The sequence below is a fragment of the Scaptodrosophila lebanonensis genome, unplaced genomic scaffold (assembly GCF_003285725.1).
Source record: "Scaptodrosophila lebanonensis strain 11010-0011.00,11010-0021.00 unplaced genomic scaffold, SlebRS2 tig00000053-arrow-pilon, whole genome shotgun sequence".
NCBI classification, from domain to species: domain Eukaryota; kingdom Metazoa; phylum Arthropoda; class Insecta; order Diptera; family Drosophilidae; genus Scaptodrosophila; species Scaptodrosophila lebanonensis.
Window position 1 is genome coordinate 5,499,173 of NW_022060548.1, and position 23,383 is coordinate 5,522,555.

The following is a 23,383-nucleotide window of genomic DNA, read 5'->3' on the forward strand; positions in this document are numbered from 1 at the left end:
GCAGTAAATGCCACATGAAAAGAAACTATTTTTTGGAAACACTTCAACGCAATGGCTCGCAATTGTTTCAAAGGAAACCAGATTTTGGCGGTTTGTTTACATACGCAGGCGCAGTGGCGGGCAATTAAATCTCAGAGTCTAGTGCTTTTGGATTGGTGGGAGTAAGGAAAACAGGCTCCACCCACCCTGTTCAACGGACCAATAGCAATAATTTGAGAAATTTATCAAATTTCATTTAGCAAATGATTGGATTGCTAAAACATATTGTCATTTTTGTGTTTATTTTTTGGATTTCTATAATTTTTAATTATAATTGACGGTTGCTTTTAATATCAATTAACCGAAAAATCGAGTGCAAAGAACTACTATCGAAACCAATCTGTAGATTTTTATCTATTATCGAATAGTATCGATGCCAATTACCAATTGGAATCTAAACACATGTTGAAGCTGTTCCAAATGCAATTTTTTTAACGCTTTGTATCCCTTGTGATAATATAACACACATTTTAAGAGAAATTGGACGTTGAATTTTGCATTCTATACAACTCATTCGACTTAGAGATGAGCGACAGGGCCAGGTGGCATCCCTCAGCAAAATAATTGAAAAGTGGCAGCACTCGTGCCAGGCTGTCATGCATAGTTTTCGATTTGTTAACTTCAGTCGGAGATTCATCATCGAAGAAAATGGGTCGGTATCGGTAGCTAAAGCAAAATAACTAGCGGGAAAAACGCAAAGAAAACGGCTTTTGTCCGCTATTTGAGCGATTTTTTTTGTGTCCAAAACCAACAACAACCTGCAATAACAACAAAAATTACCAGCCACAACAAATCCAATAGCCACAGGAAAGGTGAAACGCATAAGGAAGTCGACACAGCTTTGCCGATGACAAAAAAAATCAGTAGCAACAACAACAGAAACCACTCAACAACAACTACCAACCAATACGACCGACGACGACGACCAAAAACCACAGCCCTGTCAAAAAGTGGATGAAAATTGTATTGCCAAAATAAAATAAGCTTCAACGCGCAGGCAATTGCAATTTCTATACATTTTATGCTGTTGCACCATTTTAAATTCTGTCGACGCAATACCATCTACAACAACCACCCGCAATTACAACAGCAACAGTAGCAGCAGCAGCCAATCAACAGCAATAGAAAGAATTAAATTTATTTGAGCTCACCATATACGCAATACAGTCAGTCACTTTTCTTGGCAATTGGATTAAAAAATCCACAGAGAGTAGCAACAAAACTAAAAGCAAAAAACAAAAAAGAAAATCTTCAAACAGCCACCATTTTGAATGAGCGCAGCAGCAACCAACGCCGCAGCGACAGCGCAGTCAACGTCGACGTTGTTTCTTATTAGCGAGCGAGCGCAGGGGAGGGTGCAAGAGTGCGACCGGAAAATTCTCAACGAAATAGAAGAAACACTGTGCGTGTGTGTTGAGAAATAGTAGCAAAAAAAACTGAACTGTGTTAGTGTTGCCGAAAAGCGTTCGCTTATTAAAATGGTTGAACGCATTTTGGAGGAGGAAAATGCCAGTACGCTGCGCAGCGGCAACGGCCCCAAGAGCAACAACAACAATGCACGTAGTGGTGGCGACAGCAGCGTAGGCGGCGATTCCTGCAGCAACACGGACAACAGCTGCAGTCAGAGTCAATCAGGTGAGTGTTGAATTTCAAGTTTTTTCTGCCTTCCTTTCTTTCCGTTGCTCTCTTTTTGTTTTTTTGTGTGAACCGTTTCGATTTTACAATTTTTATGCAAATCAAAACGTTTGCTACCCACTGTGGCTAGTGCGCATTTTTAGTGCGCTGTGGAAAGTTCTTGCAGCTGCTATCCATCCCAACAGTGTTCCCAATTCCACACACACATACATATGTACATGCACAGAAACATTTTCATACACTCGCCACATGCATCTCTCGCCTTCATCCCTTTCCTTTGGCTGTTTTCGGTGCCCTTGCGTGTGCGTCACTTTTATCACCTGATGTATTTTATGTTTGCCTTTCGTGTTCTGCTCTGCCTTGCTGCCTTTTCTAGAATATTCAACAAACATGTACATGTTTTTCCCCTATTATGATATTTTAATAGAGTGTGTGTCTCTGTGTGCGTGTGAGTGTGGAACGTTGCACTTGCATTTTATGTTTTCCATGCTTAAAGTATCAATGAGTGGAAACGATTTCCTTACTACATTGTTCTTAAAGCGACAGCTGCATTCCCATAGCTCTGAGATCTGGCATCTACCAGATACTTGGAATGCTCCTCTACTCGCTTAGAGCGTGGGATTGCAATGCGGTTTATGTTTTAAATCAAATTAATAGTTTTTTTTAACCATGATATTAAGACCATCTTTTTGGGATTTATCGTTCCCATAATTCTGCAACATTGTTAGATTGGACAAAGTATTCAAGTGCTGTTTTTCCCACTTTAAGGAGTTGTATTTGTATCTTTAGCCCGCTAGAAACATTTAGGTCTTCGAAAGAAGAGCTCCACTACTTCTTATTATACAGTCTTTGCATTATTATATCGATACGTATCATTCTAGGCCTAGAATCATAAAATCATTTGGATTTTTATATACTTTGCATACACGTGTACCCATTTATTGAATTTCATCAACCTCATAGAGTCAATAACAAATATTACATCACGTTACTCAGCCGCGATTATTCAAAGTACTATATACAATGTACAGACATATATGTACATATGTATGTATATACGCACATAGGAGATAAGTCATAAGTAGGTGCTATACATGCTGATAGGTATACATATCTACATACATACATATCCATCTGTGTATAAAGTGCATAAACAAATTCCATTGAAATTGTGTGTTTATTTATTATACTGAACTGAAGTTTAATAGTTTAAAGTTGCATACAAAATATTCACCTACAGAGACAACTAGCGGCAACATAATAAGAATTAAGAAGAAGATTGGTGTAATATTAGATTCAACAAGAACGTTTTCAAATCCAAGAACAGATTAACAATGTTTATTTAATCGAATTCAGAAGCGATAGCATGCCGAATAAACACAAAGGGTAGTTCGTTTCTCGGGATTCTTTTCGTTCCGATCAAAATCCGAGACAGTGATGAATTTTAGCTCTGATAGCAGCTATCAAGCTCAATTTATGATAGGGGAGCTAAAGCTTACTATCTCAAATTTAAGTTTCAACTTTCAGGTAAACAACAAACATTGTTCACTGTTTCCTGCTTCTCAGATTGCTTTCTGTTTAAATTCTCTCTATTGTTATATGCCGAAATATGTTTACTAAATAAATAAAAAAAAGTACTTACATAAGTACTTTATGATAAGATTATTTACACTATCAGAAACACATAGAAAGATGCGCAATTTACTTATAACAAGGAATGGTCTGTCTAGCTCGTTGGGGAATACACTTCTAAGTAATTTGTATATAGTATAGGTATCGAATCCAATGGCTGATTCAACGGTTGTTTTGTTGTCGCAACTTATTTCCGGAACTGACAGATTGAAGAAATCCATTCGCAATTTGCGTATGAAACGTAGCCAAGTGAGAGGAAGAGAGGGAGAGAGATATCTTTGGGCAAATAAGAGCAGAAGTAAATGCAAAAATGATTCACAGTGTAATTTATTTCGACAGCATATTTAACGTTTTTACAACCAATACGAACAGATCGATAAATTGTTTAATGCAGCAACAGCGCCAGCAGCAACAACAACAACAATGGCAGAGTAGCGCAGAAAATACAAAATAAAGACAAAATATAAACAGCAGCAGCAGCAGAGACGGGCAAAATGTTAATAAACTGTCAGCGAGACGCAGCGACGCCTGCAGCGCTGCGGCAGCATATAACCTTGATGACGTTTATTGCACTTTAGTGCAGCGCTGCAACAGCAGTACCAACAGCGACAACAGCAGCAAAAAAAACTAGATAGCAGAGCAGCAGCAGCAGCCACTACAATGCAACTCAAAATAGAACGTTGTGCAAAGCGAACGAGCGAACAACAAAAGAGACAACGATGAGCGCTGTGACGTCCGTTGCCCGCCTTTCAGCCCGTTGCCCAACACCCCCGCTTCCCGCTACAATGCTGACCGAGTTCAGTGCTGCTGACGTGTAGAAGTTGAAGCAGCTGCGTTGCGTCGCTGCTGCGGTTGCTGCTTCGTCGAACGGGTGGGGGAATAAAAGAGCATGTTGATGACAAACCTCAAAAAAATAAACGATGAAAGCACGTTTATAAAATTGAACGCAAACTGTTCAGGTAAATGTGAAACTCATGTACACGTACATATGAATATATGTATGTATGTACATATGTACAAATGTTTTTATTAGTTCATTGTTGATGGGCTGTGGGGGTGCCAAGTAGTGTTGTTAAAAAAACATCATTACATCGGCCATAATGATTTGTATACCCTGCAACCGAACACAACATATTTTTTCCGAATCGATACAGCCATGTTCATCTACACGTCTGTTTTTCTGTTTGGTTTCGTGTAAAATAGTCTCAATTTTAAATCTACCGCGTATATACATACATACATATTTATGTACATCAGTTAAAACCTGCAAGATCATTTTTTAAAACTTTAAAATCATTACACCTTTACCTGTAAAACTTAAAAGAGTTATCTGCATGTTTTCATCCGATGCATCGTACATAGGCATCGATCTTTATATCCGAACTTCCATCTCTAGTGATAGCTGGCTGAATTACATTGCGTTGATTAACCGTTTCAACTTCCACTGCAAGCGCCTAGCAAAAAGAAAACAAAGCAAGAGCGTGGACGACAGTGTTGAATTTGTATTATTTTAAATATTTTTTGCCATTTCATTTGAGTAAAATAAAAAAAAAGGTGGCGGAGACAAATTTGAAAACAGCAGCTGCAAATTGCATGTCCCTTATGTACATATACATACGTATTGATGGATGGGTGATAATGTGTGTGTGCATATGACGTGAGTGAATGTTGGACTATGGGGCCACATTGTGGGTGGCTGGCTGGCTTGAATTTTCGTCTGACTGTCTGTATACCAGTCGATGTGGGGGTCCACTGCGAATTAACTGTTTCACTTGAAAAATAGAGAGAGAAAGAGCGACAATACCTATTCATACGGCAGCCATATTTCTGTGATGAATGTGTGTCTGTGTATATCTAAGTATGATGAGTGTTTAGTAGACTAGCTGGTAGAGAAGCGACAGACAAAAATGTACACAATATGTCAGATAAGGTGTGCAAAAAATCGAACATTCGGTACATGTGTAAATCTACTTGATCGCCGGGTAGATTCTCAAAGACAGAAATATTGCACAGTCCTTTTAACTGATAAATAATGAATATATGTACATACATATGCATGTACACATGTTCATAATAAAATTGCATGTATTTCTTTTAGGAATTCAACAGTATTCACAAGTATTTAGACATATTAATTGCTAGAAATAGTGGTTTTATATACATATGTATGTATGTATGCTGGTCTTAGGAAGCTCTAGTTACTGCTTCTAAAAGTATGTAAATGTATTTGTACATAGTACATATGTATGTTCATACATACATACATATGTATGTATCTATTGCTGTCTTTGCGTACGTGCCGCCTCATACATACCCACAACTCGAGCATGTACACACACTACTTATACATACATACGCCCACACGCACCTTCAACGTGTGGCCTGTGTGTCATTTTTTCTAACATATGGCAACGCCTTATCCCCCAAGAGCCCAACAAGAAATTTCGAATTGAATTTGTATTTTGCTTAATCTTTTGCTAATGCAAAATGAAAACAAAAGGCCCCGAAAGTAGTTGTTATTTTGTTATGTGCTCTTTTTAAACCTTTTTTCTTCTGCATTTTACCCTCTCCACTTGTTTGTTTTTGAACGTATTTCGCATATCGGGCGAACACAATGTGTACAAAAGGTGAGTGTGTGCGTCGGTGTTTGCGTTAACCTCGTTTTTTGCGTTGCCCTCAACAAAAAGCACGTCAGCGGCCTACGTGATGTTTCGTTAGTGTGCGTGCCGTGTTTATACATAAGTACATACACATACATACATACATATCCATGCATATGTACAAACATTCATACATATCATATGTATATGGCAGAGCTGTTGTGTGTGTTCAGTTTGCTTGTTTTCCTTTTGTATGCTCATTCGTTAGTTGTGCGCTCTTTGGTTCTCTCCACGCTTTTTGCGTGGTCATACCGGTCTTTTCTTTGCTCAGCGGTAGAGTTATTATTGTTATTGTAATTTGCCCCAATCGCTTTCTCTCTTTACTCTGCTCTCTGGTGGAGCTCACCACTTGTCGCTTTTGTTGTTTTTGTTTTGGTGCCCACCTACCATCGTATGATGTGCTTTTGCTTTCTATCTCTCTCTCCCTCTCATTCTTTTTCGCTTACCCATGCATCAATTACTTGGTTGCAGGAAGCCGAAATAAAAACAAAAACAACGTCAACGTGTTCTACGATTATGTCAGCTTTTGTCTTGTTATTGTTGTTGGGTGTTGCTCTATTGCCATCTCTCTTTATTGTTATTTTTGTTTTGCACTTCGGGTCGTTCGCTGATTTGGTAAATCTTTCGCCTTGCTTCTCTCACTCAGTCTACACAAATGTTCATAAAAATATGCATGTACATACGTACATACATATGTACATATGTATGTATGTGTATGTACAAATGGATGTGTGCATTTGTACATAGATTTCATTATTTTTAATAGAACGCAATTTAAATTCGTTAAATATCTTTCACTCTCCGCATGATTGCCAAATTACAACAAACTTAATTCGCCATTGCAGACTTTAGTTTGATTGTTTTGTTTATACATACATATGTACATGGCTGCACAAATTGAACCAAATTAAAACTAAAATTTCCATTCAAAACAAACATATTTATGGGTATATTTATGCAACAAAAAATTAGCTGACATATTCTTACTTAAATTATCTAAATGTGGCTCATAAATTCTAATTAAAAGTTTACGGAAACAAATAAAGTAGAATATTGAAATTAATTTTTTGCAGTGTACTAACTAGTATGAATTGCAACATGTGGGATTCAATTCTGAAACCGGCTTTTATATTTTGCTTCTCGGGTATTTATTTTTACCAGAAATACATATTTTCCGGTTCCGGCTTTATTTCCAGCCGCTGCCACATAAGGTTATCCAAAAATTTGACTAAATATGTAAAAACAAACGATTAAGAAATCGTTTATAAAGTGCATTTTTCGTGATAACAATTACAAATGCAATGCGGCGAAAACATCACGTAAGCAGCTCTCTAAAAAATTAAAACCATTACATATTTTGCAAAAAAAAAAAAAAAAAAAAAAATTAACAAACATTTTGCGCAGTAACACTCTTTGCACATGTCCACATGTGTAAGAGCAACCAAAAAGAGAGGGAGAGTACCCAGCCCAAAGTTTTAAACTATGTGTGTATGTACGTAAATATGCGCTGACCTGGGGGGCCGATACTGTTGTTGTTGCTCGCTGTAAAGCTGCGCTGGTCCGCTCTTGGTTAGAAATGTGTTAGCGATTGCGCCTTAAGAGAAACGGTTTACAGTAGAAACAGTTTAGGACAAAAATTGAGACCAAAAATTTATTCGGAATATAGAAATTGCTAGATATGCGGTTTAAAGACGACACGTTTATAAGATCACTAAAAATAAATGCAATAAAATTAAAAATAAAAATAAATGCAATAAAATAAAAACTAAAAATAAATGCAATAAATTAAATAAAATGATTACTGTGCGATTAATATTGTTTGAGTTTTATTTTCATAACTGTACTTGTATGGAACATCAATTTCTTTCAATGCGAAATAAAGTACATAAACAAATAAATACTTCAAAATGAGTAAACTAAGTAAACTTATTGGTTAACATCATATGGACGTAAGTGTTGAGGAATACAAATTACAAAAATATCAAGTTAAAACAAATTTGAAAAAAAAAAAAATTTAAACCGAAGCAAATTACTATTCAACGAAAAGTTTGCATTTTCGAAAACTTGTACTAAAATAAAAATATAAAAAACTAAACGAGCGTAAAAGTGATTTTGCATGGTTATATAAATATTACATGGTGACTAATTACACTAACGGGAATTTTGGAAATGATTCATATATCTCTTCTTTATACGTTACGAATAAGTCAAGATAAGTAAAATATCAAAAAATTGTTCTTCGGTGGAATCTCTTTTAGGCCTTCTATACTGTATGTAGCAATTTATCGCTCTCTCACCTTTTTGTTGTTTTTATTTTGTTTTTCGGTGGCTGCTGCTGCCGATTGTTGGGTTGTTCGCTGCTCGGCAGCGCGTGTTTGTTTCTTTCCTTATTGAAACGCGCGTTCGGAACGTTTTACGGCCGTGCGACGGCGACAGTCCGTTAAAATTTTGTCCGCTTTAAGCACTGTTCTTTTTTAAATTATTTTTCCTGATTTGACCAACACCCGCCCACAACTATACGCTTGTTGTTATCATTCACATGTTGTTCCGCAAAGTGTCCGTATAGAAGAATTGGAGCAGCAGCGGTATCCCCAAATGCAAAATTTTGGCTGCGCGTGCTAACAACAATTTTCATTCATACATTCGAATATTGGCCGATGCGGCTAAAATAGAGTAGACGTCGTTGAGCGGTTCGGTTCGGTACGACTCGACTCGACTCGTCGTTTTATCTCGGCATGAGGATGATGTTTTTGCTGCTGGTTTAAAGAGATGTCGATTTTGAAAAATACACACGCGGTTGCCGTTTTGCGTATTAACTTAAGCATTTAGTCAAAATTAGGTTAATAATAGCCGAAGAAAAGCCAGAATACATATTAAAAACAAAAACTATAAATTGTAAATATAAAAGAGCGGCAGCAACTGCCACAAGTTTATCTACGCATTGCAGAAACGTGCCGGGCACAAATTGCGTTGCGGCTAAAAGCACATAGCAACAACAAGGGCAAGCACAGAAAAAGCAGCAAACATGTTGGGTAAATATGCAAACACATACATATATCCATATAAACATACATAGTACAAGTATGTACATATGCACATACATATGCATTAAAAATTTCCTATGCTTAGGCAGGCATCAAGTTTTCGATTTGTTATGTACATATTAAAAAACAAGAGAGAACGCTACAGTCGAGCAAGCCCGACAGTGTAATACCCTGTACCCAGGTAAACTTCCGTCACTGAGTTATATGCGCCCATAGCAGCAGCAAAAAGAGGAAGAAGAAGAGCGAACTTGTTGCTGCAGTTTGGGGGGGTTGTACTGGCGAGAATTTGTTTTGCTAATAACATTTCTTAGAATTGACCGAATTGAATAAAATTTTACACAATAGTAGACAATTATATATTAATTATGTGTGCAAAGTTTGGTTTAGGAAGCATTTGAAATGTGGACGCTATTGACGAAATTCTGTAGCGGGGGAAGGGGGGGAAAATTAAAAAAAAAAACATAAACTCGTCCTTACTCGGACCTAGGAGAATCTGGATGCCAACTTTGGTTATTCTAGCTTTTATAGTTTCTGAGATCCTTGCGTTCATCCAGACGGACGGACAGACGGACAGACGGACAGACGGACAGACGGACAGACGGACAGACGGACGGACATGTCTAGATCGATTTCTCTCGTCATGCTGATCAAGAATATATATACTTTATGGGGTCGGAGATGCTTCCTTCTGTATGTTACATACTTTGCACAAACCTAATATACCCTTTTTACCCTACGGGTACAGGGTATAAAAAAAGACAAATGCCGGTTTCTCTGCCATTTTCCCCTCTTTGTTCTAGAATTCTTCCGCTTAACATTTAATGCATTTCCTCATTATTGTTATTGTTGTTATACATATGTATGTATGGTATGTACATACAGATTGATGATTTACAATTTAAATGGGAAACTATAGGACAACAAATGGAGAATAAATACAAATACATGCATACATACATACATATATATGAACATGAAATCAACGGTATATCTCAGCACTTTTGCAATTCCAATTAGATTGCATTGCTAAACTATTACTATAGGCGGGACCTTGCCCATACCTAGGGGCCAATGCCTGCTTAATACAAACAATTTACAAAAGCGTCTATTATGTGGTGTTTATAGATTCAAATTAGACTTACATACGTATAAATCTTCAATCATTTCAAGAAAAAATGTGGTGTGTTGGGCGTGCCGATTCTTTACGTATATATTGTGTATTAGTCGTTCGATTTCAATTTACTAGAAAAAGTTAATGTTTGCTTACAGAAAGCCCAATTAAATAAAAGCCTTTTCCCTTTTTCTCAATTTGATTGAATTTTTGATTAAAGTATACTTATATTGTGTATCAAGCAAAATCTAAGACCATTCATTTCTAAGCATGTACACGAATGTATGTAAATAAGTTGAACAACTGATTTTGGTAGCTTATATACAGCAGTTAAAATGTTGTGAAAATATTTACATAAATTTTGTTAAGGCTGTGCATACGAACCCAATTTTATCATTCATTCATCACTATCAATGTCGTATCAAATTTAACATTGGACCACAAATTTTTGATGTCGGCGACTGATGAGCTCTCTGGCTACGTGCCTAAAAGCAGCGTGCCAGCCCCAGCCCCATGTGCGGAGCACCCGATTGTCTGTCTGTTTGTGGAAATGTGTGTTTAGTTAGTCAGATACATACATAGATACACATGTAGTCACACTTTCCCATAGTGCCCCGTAAATATACCAATATTTATGATTTTCTGTAGTAAACCATTTTGTAAATACAGTTTCAAGGTACCCATCCTTTTGCTCAACATTTTGTTAGAATGTGTTTATGGAAGGATTCAACTATAACATATCTGAATCATGTTAAAAGTTGAACAATTAATTAGAATTCCCAAAGAGTATGCTTTGGTTATCAAATGGAATCGAAGTAATAGTAAATTATTATCAAACTTTTTATAGCATTCCGGTTAATCTTTTTATTACATACATATGTATGTATGTATGTTCAAATAGTATGAATGTCAGCTGTTTGACAATGTTAAATGTAATCCAAAAACAGTTGCACTTAGATACATACATATGTGCGTTTTTCACCAAAAGAAAATATATTATCCTTAATATTTAAAATTTGTTCATCTTAAAAAAATCGTTATTTTTATCATCTCTTGAAAATCTCGACTGTACCTGGAAAGTTTGTGCATCATGTTCTAACAATGTGCGTCGTAGCGACTTTGTTGCCTCAGTTGGTGAGTGGATATGTGGTGGATTCAGATACCCATGCCACTCCCCCTTAAAACAAGCGCTCTTTTTCGAAAAGGCAGTGAAAACTAAAACGGTGACCTTGAGTACTGCGCCGGCAGGTCTAAGTACATACAAGTACGCACACATATAAGTACATACATACATGCATCAATGTACATACAGATGTACATAGAATATGAGCACATGTACTTGAGTATTACGCATATATTCTTATTATTATGAATTTGTTTGTTGTTATTTTGTCGTTTTTACACATTCACTTGCTTGCTGCTCGCTCACTCGCTCAAACTTTTGTTATGTGCGGCGATTTTCGCTTGCCCTGTGCGGGGATTCGCCATTTTTATTCAACTTTTGCTTTTACAATTTCATTCGGCGGCGCAATAATTTTCTGCTTCTTTACAACAACTAACAGGCGTGCATGTATTTCTTGTTGTTGTGACTGCTATACATATGTATGTATGTACATATGTATGTATGTACATATGTATTGTGTGGGGGGGGGGGGGGGGCTCGGACGACGTGTGTAGCACATAACACCAAAAAATATGCAAAAAGAGCAGACAAGCCGGCTTCAAACTCTTCCAAATTACTTGGTGCTCTCTCTCTTTCTCTTAAGCGCGCAGCAGCTCTACGCTCTTTGCCAGGGCGCACAACATGTGTTGGTTTTTTTTTTCATTTTCTTGTACTTTTCCGCTTTTTATTTAATTAAAGAAGCAACGCACAAAATTACAATAAAAGACAAAAAAAAAACCATTTCATTTGTTTTCTGCGCCGTTTGCTTTATCATCAGTTATTTCGCTAATCTAGCGCACCTTCTTTTAGTCGTCGTTATTATTGTTTTTATTTCTATTTTTATGGTCTCTCACTATTTTTGTTTTGCCTGTAGAAGAAAAAAACAAACATCGTAAAATTCCTCAAGGTTTCAGCCTTTTTTTCCAACTGTGTTTTAAACTCGTGTTTGATAATGTTCTTTTGTTTTTAATTGTTGTTTTGCCATGTTGGCTGCTTCTGCGCTCCGCTTGTTTTTTAGTTTTCAGTTTCTGTTTTCGATTCGTGTCAATTAAAAATTCGCAGACACCTTGAGATGCGGCCAGACAGTCAGTGAGGTACACATGAACACTGAAGAGACCTGTCTGCGATGGCGGTGGCAGTGGCAGTCAACCAATTATTCTTAAACAACAAATTATTTTTGATATTTTTGAGTGTGTTATGTTTGTTTTTGTTTTGGCTTAGAGACTCAGGGGCGTGACGTTGCTCTGAATTATTCACTGACATGGTTTATGTTTTTGATGCATTGGGAGAACATATTCGTTTCAGGGCCATTTCGCAACGAATATTCCAAATTTAATTATGGAATATGCTCAGATTTAAAGTAAGCATTTTTTCTCATGTCAGAAATTTTCTCCAGATTGGCCACAACCTCTAAAATCCATAATTGTACATAATTTAATTCTCAATTCATCTTTTTTTGTTTTTGCGTTGAAAGCCACAAAAAAAAAAACAGCATAAAAAATTAATCTTAAATCTTGTTGATTTAGTAATGGAAATTAGCTAATTTCATAAAAAGTTTTAATCGCTTAACTGCCCGAACTGCTGACTAACTTATTTATTATCATTAGAGATAGTCTGAATTAATGGAGTTTATTTAGCATAGAGGAGTGCCAGAAAAGTAGCTTGCCTGTATTTTTCTAAAACGCATTTAGTTTTTTGCAGCAATTACGTACATACATATATGATGAACAACACATCATGGACAAATATTTGCCTTTTTAGTTTATTTATAAAGTTGTTATTTATTGTTATTTAGGCCTGTTGTTGCTGCAACAACCATCCAACACTTTATTTATTTTCTTCTCCAGTTTTGTTGTTTTTCTCTTCATTTTTCTGATGGTAACTTTCTGTTTTCCCTGCCGGCCGCCCATTCGTGCAAATATTAACACAAAATTTGAGTTAAGGTCTAGAGGTTTTGTCACCCCCCCGGTTTTCGGGTGTGTTTGTTTGCCATTTAGTTGGCTTAGCATGAGTATATAAAGTATTTATTTCAACGTTGGGTTCCTGCGATGTTTTTCGCACAGTTTTTTAAATATTTATTTAAATTCGGCGGCTTTACATCTGTGTGTGTGTGTGTGTGTTGAGGCTCTTTTTTGTGTATTGTGTTTTGCCAGCTTTTATTTGTGCTTACTTGCAAAACGAATAACAGCAACAAATATACGGTTATAGTTGAGTCTGAGACGCTGAGACTCGGGAGTACGACGCAATAAATTTAAATGAGTCGAAGCCCACAACGCGCGCACACGCCAACAAACAAGATAGTCGAAAACCGCAACCCCCAACCCCCCCGGCACGATCGACCGGCCGGCCGGCATACACAAGCTGCTAGAGATAACACGTTCGATTGTTGTTGTTGTTGTGTCGGCGTTATGTGTTATGTTAAAGCTGTGGGCACAGCTGGGTGTACTGGAATAAACTGGAACTTATTTTATTATTTGTTTTCTATTACCCTTTTTCCACATGAAAAACTATTTTTAAATTGCTGAACCCATTTTTGTTTTGTTTTTGTTTTCTTCGCTTTTCTTCCTACTATGGCTTCCAAATGCAAATTGTTGCAGCTTAGATTACACTTCAAACTAAACAAAACACGAAGCGAAATCAGGTCAGAGTAGGCAGTTTTATTCGCCCGGTATGGTTGTTGTTTATAAGTCAATAATCGCCCATTGATTACTGCACGAAATAAGTTCATATTTGTGCATAAAGTGTTGTTTTGTGTCTCGCTGATGTAGTGATATTAATTCAGTATTATAGACAGACGCACATAATGAGGTCCTGAAGCAGAAACCTTTATCTTTTCCAGAGATTAATCAAATTTGATTAGTTTTAGTTCAAACTATGATGATCGGTTTGATATTTTTGACGTTTTAATGTCGTCAGCTATATATACTAAGTGTAGGCAATAAGGTTTTCTTTGTTCTTTAGTGTTGTTTACGGACAAGCCTAATCTTTTGTTTTGAAAATAAAAAAATGTTATAGGGTGATGAAATTATTTAAGTATATTAGTATGTGAATGCAAGACATCAGGCGATTCTCGCAATATTCGATAAGTATATATTGTAAGTAATGAAAATAGAAGATTGATTTGCTATACATATTTTAAAAAGACGACTTAAGGGAGTAAACAAAATTACAAACCTTTTGTAATTCGGCAAATTATTTTTCCCAATTTCTTACTATTTAGTACTCAGCATTGCCTTAAGGTAACCCTTTCTTAACGATCTTCTTGGCACGTAGGCGGGTTAAATGGATATTATTATCTACTTCATAAATAGAAAATATGAATTCAAAATTAATGAAAAAATTACAAACCCCACATTTTTCATTTCGTGTGCCGATACTCTTCCTTTCTTTTTTCACAACTCTGTAACAAATGGCGCTTCATTAATTATAATTAATTACCTAATGGCCTCAGACATTTTTCACAGACCTTAAAAAATCGTGAAAAATCATTCACAAAAAAAGAAGAAAAGAAATTTGAAATAAACAAAATGATTTGCAAAAATTGTATTAAAGAAATGCGCAAATAATATCACGATAGGCGCCAAACCATAGCAGCAGCGTTAGCAGCAACAACAACAACAGAAGCGGTTGCCAACAAAAACAACAAGAAGAAAAGAAAAAACATCATCCATACAATATAATTCTTTAATTTGTTTTCTTTTATATTTTTTTGTTTTTTTAATTTCTCGTGCACGCGTTTATGTCTTTTTGAATTTAATTTACGTAATTGATAAGAACGAGCGCTGCTAGCTAAATAGGCCAAATTTAAATTTAGATAGCAACAACAGCAACAACGCCGTCAATAATATAGAAGATAGGGCAAGGCGTGCCGGATAATTGACGACCGACCGGCAGTCAATTCTACAAAATAAACACCGACCATACAACGTACATACTCGTACATATGCGATCGAAAAACAAATGCGAAAGTTTAGAGAATCATTAGGGAATGACGTCTGCACATTGCCCAAAAATTGTCGGAACGGAAAGAGCAACCGAATTGAGTGCGAATTGGGATTGGGTGTGGATAACGATCAGAAGAAGTCTTGCAATTTTTATTATAGGCCAGAGTAGAGGAAAAAAGTGAAAAACTTGTCTAAACATTTATAGTATATTCCTGTTTATTATCACACTGTTTGTCTGTGCAATGAATTGCGTTTTAAAGAATTTCTTCGAACCAAACGCGTTGTACGCTTACGACACGGCCTATTTAGCACATTAATCTTGAGAACGGAAGAAACTAACATATGGGAGGCTATGGTATGTTCTTTATCCAACTTTATGTTGTTGAACATATGCACATACATATGTTGAGTTGAGATAAGTGAATGAAATAAATAGCTCTTCTTTCTATTATTGCAGTGGGAGTGGGAGTTAGGGATTGATGAATGGCCATGGTTACATTGTAATTTTGTAAAAGATTTACTCTGAACATCTGGTACCTTGAGTTCTATTTATATTGCCACCAATATGGAGTTTTCAACGCATCAACTGGCATAGTCATGCTTTCTTACTTAGATTTTCCTGTAAACTGATAATATTTGAGAGAAGTTAGGCCAGCTCTCCATCGCGTACCATTAATAGATAACGATTAAAGTTATAGGGCTTATTCCTAAATTATTATTCAGATTTAACCACTAGTTTTTCAAAGAAATAGGCGTCTTCTTGCCTCAGTTAATTTAAATTGGTTTTTTATGTTAATAAATATTTATCATAATTTATATTAATTAATATATTAAAAGCTAATATTGGGAACAAATCTAACAAATATTTCATAAATAATACCCCCCAAAAATATTTGATTAAAGAATTTAATCTTATAATGTAAAAAGAAAAACCTCTACAAGATAATTTATGTCTACCTAAAATTCTATTTGAAAACGAGAATTCTTCTCATAAATATAAAATAGTAAAGAACTGCTATATTAGACGAAAAATTCAAAAACGTATGCAATTGAATGACTAAAGTATTCGATATGAGAAGTGCAGAGGAAGGTTTTATGTTAGACGAATTAAGTAGAAAAAACAAAAAAGTTATAGAAGGTATAAAATATTATACTTGAACTATTAAATTTGAGTGTTCAGCAGGGTTCCTCAAACGTATTTGAACATTTTAACTACCATCACTTTTTTCAAAAAGTTTTCTTAAAGGCTGCCGTTTCTAAAGCTAATTTATTTTATCATCTCCCCATGTCTACCAATAATATTCGTAATTAACTTTCTCAGCAGTTTGTCGCTATAACTGCAACTACTTTGGAATGAACTACAGACGATCCAGCAATCATGTGATCATCGACCATTTGAGCGTACTTTGTAAAACAGCACGACAAAACCATTCTTCATTGTCTTCATTCCCCCCTCCCTCCATGTTGTGACACAATTGAGTTTTGCATTATCATGGCAAAGCGACGAAGAGGCCAACTACCTCGCTGAAAGTCCAACTGGGCGCAATGCAACGATGCATATCAGCATTAGATTGCTTACATGTTCCACTATAGTGCCCATTTGACTGATTACGCATTATGTGTGTACATCCATCTATATATCTTTATATATACAGTATTATACTTGTATATGTATATATTTTTTCGCTACGAGTCACCATCGCCATCATCATCATCATCCTCACCCTCATTCGTTTCAATGGGTGGCCCACGCTTCAACGCTCGCCTGCCCGAACGTTCCAAACGGTCCTACTGATCCGATCATTGCTATAAGTGCGCCTCAATGTGTTCTAAAAATAGCATAAAATATACACCCATTTGGCGACCACTGGCCCTTGTGCCATTGTCGATGTGTTCTTCTTTATTTTATGACCACAATTAAAGACACACGAGCCATAGCTGGCTGCTACCTTATAATTGCCAGTGTGTCTGGTCTCGAGATTTCAATGAATAAAATAAAGACTGGATAACCTGCAAATTTGTTGTTAAAGAAAACCTATAGTATGGATATGGGAAGGAAATATTGTGGCTTTTGAAGAACAATAAAAACGTCTATCTATCAGAGTTCAAACTTTCATTGTCTCCAGTAAAAGCGAAATTTAGGTAGAAGATTGATTGTTTTTAAAAATCAAGAAAGTTTGTTAAGTCCAGCAGAAAACTATATTGCTGTAGAGTATTCTTATTGGTTTTGAAGTTGAAGTAACATTCTACATATTCATGACGAACTTGTGAAATTCAATAAATTTGTGTGGAAATGATTTGCCTGATTCAGCAAAGATTTCTCTTTTTTTCACCCAACCTTATAGAAATCTATATGTATATGATAAGGGCATTTAACAGAACTTTAACAATTCAAATTCTGCTTCACTTATACGTATACATATGTACATGCATTAATATTTTTGGCGTTTACAATCTCTTGACTATTATATACGAGTACATGAATATTTATTACATATGTATTAATATTATAACTGTTCAGGTATGCGAAACCAGACACATATGCATATGTATATCTTCTTATATACACTAGCACATATCAGTCTCATTGATAAGCATTCGTTTTTAATCGCTGCGTTGTTCAATAAAATGTTTGTTGCTTTTGTTCTTTTTTTATTTATTTAATATAAAACGTGCCTTTGGCTTATGAAATGTGAAATTGTTTATTAAAAAAAACTATAAAATAGTTTTAATTTCTCACTGCACGTATTTGCATTTTCCCATAGAATATTTCATGATATGCATGCGGTAAAGGAAGAAACCCAATTAGATCTCTCACTTCTGATTTATTTTATGGAGAAAGAGCACAAATGAAAGAGTTTAAGAGAGCGCATTTCTAAGAGAGATGTCTTCATGCTGGAATTCTACCAATACTCTGTTTTCATATTCATATCACCAGCATCAGTATTATTGCCATCAAATCAACTGAAATGCTAGAATGTTACCTATTTAATGGTTCGATTGAGTCTGAAATATTTCTAATTTATATTTTGTGGTGTAAACACAACTTTGGGACGCACATGTGGCTTTCAATATATACTCGTATGTAGGAACGAACCTAAATGATGACAAATGCCGACTGTCTAGGGGTTATTTCGAAATGTGTGCCAATTCTTTGCGTCAGTTACATTTTAGGCTTTGTGTAGAACAGTTGTTTGAACTTTGAGAAATATTTAGTTGCTATTTCATCATAATGAAATAAAATTCAACGATTTGATTTCTTTTCTTAAAGACGGGCACAATGAATTGACGCGCTATAGCAGCGAGGATGTCTCGGGCAACGAGTCCAGCGAAGCGCCCAATATGACTGAAGTGGAGAGGCAGGCGGAGCTGAATCGCCACAAGGAGGAGATGCAGAAGAAACGACGCAAAAAACGCATCAGCTCCTCGCTTCATTCGTCTACATTTCAAGGTATGGATTTGATTTTTAAATACCACATTAATATGTAAACTAATTTGCAATCAATACTCTGCAGAACTGTATAAACTGACTGGCGAAATACTTGGCGAGGGTGCTTATGCCTCGGTACAAACTTGCGTTAACATTTACACCGATCTGGAATATGCTGTGAAAGTTATCGATAAGATACCAGGACACGCGCGTGCGCGTGTCTTTCGCGAAGTGGAGACATTCCATCACTGTCAGGGACATCCGGGAATTTTGCAATTAATCGAATTCTTCGAAGATGACGAGAAGTTCTATTTGGTGTTTGAGAAAATCAATGGCGGGCCCTTGCTAACACGCATTCAGGAGCATATTTGTTTCTCGGAACACGAGGCGGCGCAGATCATCAAGGAGATTGCCTCGGGTCTGGATTTTTTGCACAAGAAGGGCATAGCTCATCGCGATCTCAAGCCCGAGAATATATTGTGCGTAAAGCCGGACTCGTTGTGTCCGATTAAGATATGTGATTTTGATTTGGGTTCGGGCATTAAGTTCACCACAGATATCTCATCACCAGCAGCGACCCCGCAGCTCCTGACACCAGTAAGTCATTGAACGATTGATCTTTATACTTTCTTGATCTTGACACTATACTTTCTTTGTTTTTCTTTTATTTAGGTCGGCAGCGCCGAGTTCATGGCACCCGAAGTTGTTGAACTGTTCGTTGGCGAAGCCAACTACTATGATAAACGCTGCGATTTGTGGTCTCTGGGCGTGATTGCTTATATCCTGCTCTGCGGGTATCCACCATTTTCGGGCAACTGCGGAGAGGATTGCGGCTGGAATCGCGGTGAAAATTGCCGCACTTGCCAGGAATTACTGTTTGAGTCCATTCAAGAGGGTACGTTTCGAAATGCATTCTTTCATTTTATATTCCTATCTAATTATATTTATATTTCTTTTAGGACATTTCTCATTTCCGGAGGCCGAATGGCACGATGTTAGTGATGAGGCGAAAGACTTAATATGTCGCCTGCTCGTTAAGAAGGCCTCTAAGCGTTTAAGTGCCGAAGCCGTTTTGAATCATTCTTGGGTTCTTATGTGTGATGTGGAGTCGTCAAGTGACAAAGAGTATGTGGCGCGTCATAGGGCGTTACAAACGCCCTGCAATATTAAACGGTAGGTTAAAATAAACTCAATTATTTATCGTTAAAAAGAAGAAAAATAATTTGTATGATAATCTTTTTTGGAATCGTAATCAAAAATAATGTTTAGAATCGAAATTTTCATTGAAAACAACAAATCTGAATTGCTTTCAAAAACAGTCCTAATCTAGATTATAGTATCAAGAAAAATATTATAAGAATTCTAATCGAGGATACTTTGTCCTTCATTTGTGATTCTTAAACTGTACAATTGTATGATTTAATAAATGTATTTTTTTTTTCATTATAGCAATCACCATTCGGCACGCGAGATTTCCCAGTTCGCCGAATCGGCCATGGCCGTAAAACGCGTTATATTGCAACACTTCAGCATGCGTTACGACTATATGAAGGAGCGCCCTAACATTTATCGGCCATCACAGTCCAACCTGAATTCGAACAGCGATGACAACTACAATCCTAAGCCGCCGGCGCATTACTCGCGCAGTCGCTCGGCGGCACCGCAACGTTACAGCTCCTCCTCCAATTATGGTGGACGCATTTCCTCAGTAGCCGGAAACGGTGCACGCAATAGCGGTAGACAATCTATGCGCAGTAGTAGCCAGATTTCGCGTAATGCCTCTAGTATTTACAATAACAGCGGCGGCTTCAAGACCTTCAATGGACAGCAATCCGAGCAACAACAGCCACAGACGGCTAGCCAAGAGTCCTATGAGAATGGTGATGATGAAGATGCTAATAGCGCGGAGGATTTTAAGCATTACAAGCACTACTGGCGCGATCTAGCCGAAGACGATGGCGATGATGAGCTATACGAACAGCAGCAACAGCGTGTCGATGACATTGCCGAGGAGGACGAATACGAAGATCTTAATATTGATAATATCGATAAGTCAAAGCAAAATCAATTTGCTAACTATGAAAAATTGAATACGGAAAATTCAAATCCAAATACAGTCGCGTCCATGCGCAATAATGTGCAAGACGACGACGTGTACGATGACGTAGATGTCGAGGAAGAGGAGGAAGACGAAGATGATGAGGATGATGAAGAAGAAGATGATGTTGATGGGGCTGTGCGCGAGCAACAGCCACCATTAAGTGATATTAGTGCTACTACAATCACCGATACCAATAACAAGCAAACTACAGCAACAGCAACACCAGTTACAAACACAACACAAATCAATAACAGCAGCAGCAACGACAAGAGAAATGAGCAGCAAACTGGAGATGATCATGCTGTGAAACTATTGGATAGTATTAGTGATTTAAATGAAAAGCTACCTGAAATTTATGAGACTGCAAATATTGTTGTCAACTCAGCGGCGGCAGTGCAAGCCAAGGATGTATCTAAAACAGCAACAACAGCAACATCAATAACCGATAACGCAGCAGCAACGTGCCCACCAAATGATTATGTTAACCACAAAGCTTATGATGATGATGATGATGATGAGAAAGATGAGGTTAATGATGGAGATGATGAATTGAATGTGAATGCTAAAAAAGCTGCAGCTGAGGGGACAACAATGCGAACGACTTTTGGCAAACAACAACAGCAACTACACCAACAACAACAGCAAGAACAAGAACAAAAACAACAACAGCAGACAGGCAAACAACAACGCAACGTCTATTTTGCGATTGATGCATATCAAAACTATTCTGAGCTGGAAGCCGATGAGAACGAAGATGCGGACATAGATGAAGAGGACGATGATTACGATGAACATTACGACGATGGTGATGATGATGATGAAGATGATGATGATATTGTGGACGATGTCGATGCCAACAAAAAGCCAGGAACGGTTCAATTCAAGCAGCCGCTGCCAGCTATTTGTAATGCATACACGCGCAAGCAGCGACAACAGCAGCAACAACGATACATTGTGGCTCGTGACCAGCAACAACAACAACAACAGCAGCCGACAAAGACGCCAATGCAGGAGAATTGGCGCTATCGCAGCCATAATTCGGAGCAGCAAACGCAGACTGGCAACTATCGTAAATACCGACCACCATTTAACACAGGTGGTGGCGGTGGCTTCGGCAATCAGCAGCGCAACTATTTGGGCAGCTTCTCCCACAGTGGTGGGCGCCAACAGCAGCAGCAGTTGCCGCAGCCAAAAACCTATCGGGAACGCGAGCAATCGGTGCCAATGCAGCCGCAGCAGCGTCACAATAGTGCCGGCAGTACTGGCAGTGGCAGCGGTGGATCCCCACCCTCTGATGAGCTGCACAATTGGCGCAACGATTGCATTTATGCACCCATGAGAAGCTGTGGCATGAATCAGCAACGCCCGCAGTCATACCATCAGCGACATCAGCAACAGCAGCAACAACAACAGCAGCAGCAACAACAATATCAGAACCAGCAGCAGCGTATTGGCTCGGGACGTTTTATGCACTCACAGGCCGCTCAGCTAATGGATGAGCCGCCGTTGCGCATTGGTCTCTCGCCTCCAAGTGAGAGTTTGTTGATGCAGCGACGCCTGCGGTCACACAATGCGACCGCATCATCGCATCGCCCCGGCGATTTGGGTGAATATTGTGAGCCGGCAACAGCAAGTGGCTAAAATAGAAGGCTAAAAATAGAGAAACCGAGCTCATTGTTGGCTAAGTTGAGGCAGTTTGGTTAATGGTCGTCGCATTGCATATTTTCATTTACATTTTTCTCTCATGGACAGAGAATATATCTACTATATAGAATTATAGAAAACAATACTGTAAAAGCTTTAAGCGAAAGCTAATTTTTTATATCAAACAAGCAACAATTGTTTACTTTGAAATTATTGTGCAAAATAATTGTAAAACAAACACTTATATTTCTATTTCTTTATTATTCTTTTACAAGAAGGCAAAGGGATCCTATTTCGCGCGCCACAACCAACTGCCAACATTTGTCCACTTCCAACTCAAATTTAAATTTTTTTTTGTTTACCAATATATTTTACTCCCCCCTCCAAAAAAAACAAAACAATAACAATGAATGTTATCACAAAAAAACTACTTAATTCCGTCTTTGTAACGTAAAAGAAACAAAAAGAGATATTGAGGAAAAAAACTTGTTTTCAATAGCCTAACAAAATGTTACGAAACAAATTTAATGCTGTTTAAGAACAACAACAAAAATAACAACAACCAAACAGTCGTTCGATATATAAAAAAAAAAAACAACAAAAAACCTTTTTTTATAAAAAAGATTTAAAACGTTATAAATATAAATGCGCTATAATTTTTATTATGAAAATAAAAACAGAGTTCAAGCGAAAATGCATAAACAATTACGTTTCTTTTCGGTTCCCTTAAAAGGTTTTTGGCGATTCGTGCTTTTTTGTTACATACGAGAGAAAGTTTTGCACATATTTTTGGCATATATCGAAGAAACAAGAAATTTAACCAAAATGTACAAGAAAGCTGTTGTAATTTTGATAGTAAATCTTTTGTTACAAAAAAGCAAAACAATTGCTAAAACAAAAAATTAAAACAATGTAATTAAGTTAAATGTTTTCAAAATTTGTAGAAGGACCCGGATGTTTGGGTTAAACAACAACACACAT

General features: G+C 37.1%; 1 protein-coding gene across 2 annotated transcripts; it reads left to right on the forward strand.

Annotated features, from left to right (window-relative positions):
* The first annotated feature begins 677 nt into the window (after positions 1 to 677).
* Positions 678 to 23,104, forward strand: LOC115624101 (probable serine/threonine-protein kinase fhkB). 2 transcript variants are annotated; one of them, XM_030518691.1, is made up of 6 exons: positions 678 to 1,674; positions 18,499 to 18,678; positions 18,743 to 19,254; positions 19,330 to 19,552; positions 19,617 to 19,830; positions 20,107 to 23,104. In XM_030518691.1, exons 1-6 carry the CDS (start codon positions 1,518 to 1,520, stop codon positions 22,397 to 22,399), a joined length of 3,579 nt encoding a protein of 1,192 aa, XP_030374551.1. In that variant the 5' UTR covers positions 678 to 1,517; the 3' UTR covers positions 22,400 to 23,104. The 2 variants fall into 2 exon arrangements, with proteins under 2 accessions (XP_030374551.1, XP_030374552.1); XM_030518692.1 differs by lacking the exon at positions 678 to 1,674 and adding an exon at positions 8,402 to 8,998.
* The last annotated feature ends 279 nt before the right edge of the window (positions 23,105 to 23,383 follow it).